Here is a 5,477-nt window from a genome sequence, read left to right on the forward strand (position 1 = left end):
CTCTTGAATTGTTTATCTTTTGAAAAACATAATTATCCCCACTGCAGGGTGAATACAGCTCTCTGAAGAGTAACTTTTCACTTCCCCAATGAAATCTGTTTCTTGGAAAAAAGTGGAGGCTTTATATAGCCTTGCTTAAAGACACAGTAATTGTACAGAAAGAGGAGTGAGTGGATCTCTCGCTACCTCAGGAAAAAACCCATGACTCCTGCATAGCTTAGTGCTGGGATCAAGCTAAAATTCAAGTGAAGACTGTTCCAAATGTTTTGGTATGAATATTTATAGCAAACATTATGTAACAATTTTCTAACACTGGAAAACCAAATTGGGAGAAAAATAAGGAAGAATTAGGATGTATATTTGAAAGAGGTTACTTTTGTTTCAGATTCCTAATTGTGATACTGTCTTCTTAGGCAAATAAGCAGCTAGAATATAGTCAAGAGAAGGTTATTTTGTCTCAAACAAATTTGGAACCTGTCTGGAAGAGGCAAGTTCCAGTTCTCTGCTTCAGTGTCTATATGAATCCCTCACTGCATCAGTATAGGGCAGCTCTGATTATTATTGGATCAGTGTCTTAACAAAGGAAGTGTGCTCTCACCATTATTTACCTCTTCTACACTTTCTATCTACAGAATATTTGCTTGGAATGAAGGAGCAACTGCCAATGTAGAGAACTAATCAATAAATTCTCCCTTTTTGCTCTGTTTTGCTTTGCTTTGTGCAGCCAAACTTTATGTAACCACTATTATAAGACAAATTAATGAAAAGAAAAATTCTGCATGTTTATAGCTTCATAATTTTATTGACATGTCAGAGATACTATGTATTATTGTTAGATAATTTATCTGTATCAAACTTGAGTTATCACCAGGAATGAGAATATTTTCTTATGGCATTTGATGACCTGAAAAAAATTTCTACTTTGAGATATATTGATAATATAAGGTGAATGATTTATTCAGGAAGAAGTTCCTGGGTGCTCTGTCCAAGGCTCAGGGAAGTCTTAGTGAGTTTTATAAACTCCATATTTAAGTTTCACACTTAGAATTTTAGAGGTGAAAATAGCCCTATGGTAAACTAGTTTTCTCTTCTCAGGTAAGTCACATAATCACAAAGGACTATGTGTTGCTAAGGACACCTCCCTAATTTTTACAAAGAAAATAAACCTTAACATTGCACCTGGTCTATTCTACTAGGATTGGGAACTCAATATGATATTAGTGTGGAAAGAATTTGCAAGTTCTTATCTATATTTTGAAAAGTAAAAGCTAATCAACATTTTCAATTAAATGTATTTTTAACAAATTTTAATAACAAGATGATCATAAAAAATGTAACTTTAGCTTACACATTAGCCATTTTGTTTTCTCCTTCTCTTTTTCCTGATCTATCTCTCTCCCTTCCAATTTTCTCATTTCTCTTTTAATGTTATTTTATCAAATTATCATATCAGGCTCTGCAATGGGTTGAACAGTATAATAAGTTCCTTATGTTGTCAAATTTTATATTTAAAAACTGAACCCCTTTTGGAACTCTTTTAGGCTAAGAAATGGCACTCTTTTTCCTTTAAATACACACCAGTTTTGGCCCAAATTTTTCTCAAAAAGATAATAACCCTGTGATTAATAGAGAGGTTATATTCTTGAGTTACTTAACTTTGTGCGCTATACTTAAAACGATTAAAAACTTTATATTATAAATCAAATGCGAAGGTGGAGCTCTTGAAAGAGGAAGACGTGGTTCAGAGTGAAATAAATATTTTATACATTTTAAATGAGTTAAATTTGTTTAACTAAAGAAATTTTTCTTTTAGATGTTTAAATATTTATTATAGTAGCACTGCACTATAACACTGTCATCCTGTTGTTCATCGATTTGCTCAAGCGGGCACCAGTAATGTCTCCAGTATAAGACTTCTTGTTATTGATTTTGGTATATCGAATACACCACGGGTAGCTTGCCAGGCTCTGCCAATTTATTATAGTAGGTAGATTTAAATAAATTCCATTACTGTGTATTATTTGGTACTCAGGGCAGAGCTAAAATGTTTCCTGAACTATCGGAGTTTGAGTAGGGCTTTCTTTGGGGCTCAATGCTAAGTGAAATATTATGAAATAGAAAAGAGAAAGTTTAGGGGCTGGAGTGATAGCACAACAGGTAGGGTGTTTGTCTTGCACTCTGCCAACCCGGGTTCGATTCTCAGAATCCCATATGGTCCCCTGAGCACCACAAAGGAAAATTCCTGAGTGAAATGCCAAGAGTAACCCCTGTGCACCACCGGGTGTGACTCAAAAAAAGAAAAAAAAGAAAAGTTTAAACACGACTTAGAATTTCTCTTTTGAGAACCTATCATATATTCAGAATACACTACATGCAGTTATATGTAACAGTGTTATATAAAATATGAATCATTACAGTTATATGTATTACTGAAAAACATCATCTTTCTGAAGGTATTGATTTTAGATTAGATCATCTGGTGTTTACGATGAGATTAAAGTAAGGTGATTAATTTTAGTCTATGTAAAGAAGGTGAACTTTGATTAACTGTTGTTGAAGACTCATATGAAATACAGTTGGGCTTCAAAAATCTCAGGATATCTCTATTATCTCTTCTTTGATATTATGGCTTGACGTTCCTACTAAGTTTCCTTAACACGGTCAAACACTTTATGGTCCTCAGTCTCAAGGACATCTAGTTCACTCTATCTTGTACTCCAGGATAATTGCATGCTAATTTGTTCCTGATTTGTTTTTGCAACTGCATTCTATTTCTCCTTGGTATACTCTCTCCTCCAGCAAGGCTATCCCATCCATGTCTCCCTGTGTGAGTCCCTCAAATTTTTACTTTGATTATCTCTAATCCTGTTATTCTTGAAATATACTTAGCTTCGATTGAATGAAGGAATGAGGAATGAAGATGTTCAATTAGTCATGTGAAAGATTTGAAAATTTGAATCTTTTGAAAAGTTTCAGCTTGACGATTACTGACTCAGTGACACCTTTTTTTGAATCAGTTTACCATAATTACTTCCTCTTGTTAATAATGATGATATGCTGCCTATGATATTTTGTTTCTTTAAAATTTTAATAGGGTTTTTCTATCTTCCACAGCATGATAGAATTCATAACAAGTTTTCTCTTTTCATACTTCTGCAATATTCCATGAACCTATAACTGTTAATTAAGATACAGGTAACAAAATAGATATATTGCATAAAATTTTAATTGAAAGTTTATAATGCTTGTGTTGCATATTTATTATACAAAGGAAAAATCATAGTGATATTTTTCTTATTATCTTTTATTCAGGTAACTATAGATTGGACACATGGCTCATACAAATGAATCAGTGGTATCTGAATTTGTGCTCCTGGGACTTTCTAATTCATGGGAACTTCAGATTTTCTTGTTTTCCTTTTTCTTTTTAGTATATTTGGCATCAGTGCTGGGAAACATTCTTATTATTGTTATTATTTTGTCAGACTCTAATTTGAACACTCCTATGTACTTTCTGCTCTGTAATCTTTCTTTCATTGATATCTGCCAATCTAATTTTGCTACACCCAAGATGCTTTTTGACTTCTTTGTAGAACATAAAACAATCTCTTTTGAGGGATGCATGGCCCAGGTATTTCTTCTTCATAGTTTTGTTGGGAGTGAGATGATGTTGCTTGTAGGTATGGCATATGACAGATTTGTAGCCATTTGTAAGCCCCTGCATTATAGCACAATTATGACTCAAAAACTTTGTATAATTTTTGTGATTATTTCCTGGTCTGTGGGTATTCTTCATTCTGTGAGTCACTTGGCTTTTACAGTGGATCTGCCTTTCTGTGGCCCCAATGAAATAGATAGCTTCTTTTGTGACCTTCCCCTGGTGATAGAGTTGGCTTGCATGGATACATATGAAATGGATATTTTGACTTTAACTAATAGTGGCTTAATATCACTGGGTTGTTTTCTAGCTTTAATTGTTTCATACACCATTATTTTGATAACTGTCAGGCAGAAGTCCTCCAGTGGCTCTTCCAAGGCACTTTCTACTCTAACTGCCCACATCACAGTGGTGATTCTTTTTTTTGGGCCTTGCATTTATTTCTATATATGGCCTTTTAGCAGACTTCCTGTGGACAAGTACCTTTCAGTGTTCTACACTGTTTGTACACCCTTATTAAACCCCATTATCTACTCTCTGAGGAATGAAGATTTTAAATCTGCCGTGCGAAAGTTGAGAAACCGTCATATTAGCTCATGGAAAAACTAGGGTTTTCACTGAGGATGCATAATCCTGAATAGGAAAGAAGAACCTCCACTGGATTTCAGTTATGCCAATATTTTTTACTAATATGTGTTACTGTATTATTGAATTGGATTTTTTAGTAAAATAGAATGATACCAAACTAATTCCTGCTCAGCTATATAAATATAATCAATAATTTTTCATTGTTGTTAATTCTAAACTACAAATTATCTTGAAAATGTTTATTAAACTTTAAAATCTCTCAAAATAATTTAGATTCCATTGAACATAAATGTAGAATATTACCAAAGTTTATTGTCTTCAATTGAGGATATAATATTTTTGTAAATTGCAATCAGAATGTAGAAGTAAGTTGAGTCTCTAATATCTTTAATGTTTCAAATATTGAGTTATTTGAAAAAATAATATTTTAAACAAAGATTGTTACCTCATTAATATGTATTTGTTAGATGTTATTAATATTTTGATTATATATTCATTTGTTAATAATTATTCCTGTGTGGTATTGTCTCAGTACTTTTCTGTTTCCTTTTATGTAACTTGAGATGTATTTCTGTTCATTATAATTATTTCAAGATTTTTTTTCTTTTCAAGATTTTTAAGCACTATCACCAGTATATACATCTATACATGAATCTTGCTTGTTTTTAAGTAAGATAAATTGGTTTAAGAAATTCCAGATTAGTTACTGAAAATTCTACCTTTGAAATTGTTTGCAAAGCATTATGATTAAAATAATTAATATCAAAAAAATTTAATTCCATCTTTACTTAAAATATTTGATTGCAAAAAAATGGCAATGATTACTTTCAACTGAGTACAAAACTAAATTACTTTTATATATATATATATATATATATATATACCATTATATTTTGTTTGTTTGTTTCTGGGCCACAACTCATGACACTCAAGGTTACTCTGGTCTCGAACTCAAGAGTCACTTCTGGTGGTGCTTTTGGACCATATGGGTTGCCAGCAATAGAATACGGATTGGCTGTGTACAAGGCAAGCAACTCATCTGTTGAACTATTTCTCCAGATCCATATATTCATCAATGTTTTTCTTAAAACATAGGAAGTACTGTAGCACTGTCCTGTTGTTCATTGATTTGCTCGAGTGGGCACCATTAATGTCTCCATTGTGAGACTTGTTACTGGTTTTTGCTTATCGAATACGCCATGGGTAGTGTGCCATGCTCTACAGTGAAGGC

At 32.7% G+C, this 5,477-nt stretch overlaps 1 protein-coding gene across 1 annotated transcript; it reads left to right on the forward strand.

Annotated features, from left to right (window-relative positions):
• The first annotated feature begins 3,331 nt into the window (after window positions 1-3,331).
• LOC129403591 (olfactory receptor 4K1) lies at window positions 3,332-4,267 on the forward strand. The gene has a single exon (XM_055132754.1). It carries the CDS (start codon window positions 3,332-3,334, stop codon window positions 4,265-4,267), a length of 936 nt encoding a protein of 311 aa, XP_054988729.1.
• Window positions 4,268-5,477: the final 1,210 nt, after the last annotated feature.

Source organism: Sorex araneus, chromosome 3 (assembly GCF_027595985.1).
Source record: "Sorex araneus isolate mSorAra2 chromosome 3, mSorAra2.pri, whole genome shotgun sequence".
Lineage (NCBI taxonomy): Eukaryota > Metazoa > Chordata > Mammalia > Eulipotyphla > Soricidae > Sorex > Sorex araneus.

Excerpts from the sequence above, each read along its gene's own strand:
- LOC129403591 (XM_055132754.1), top strand. The coding sequence starts at position 3,332 with ATGGCTCATACAAATGAATCAGTGGTATCTGAATTTGTGCTCCTGGGA.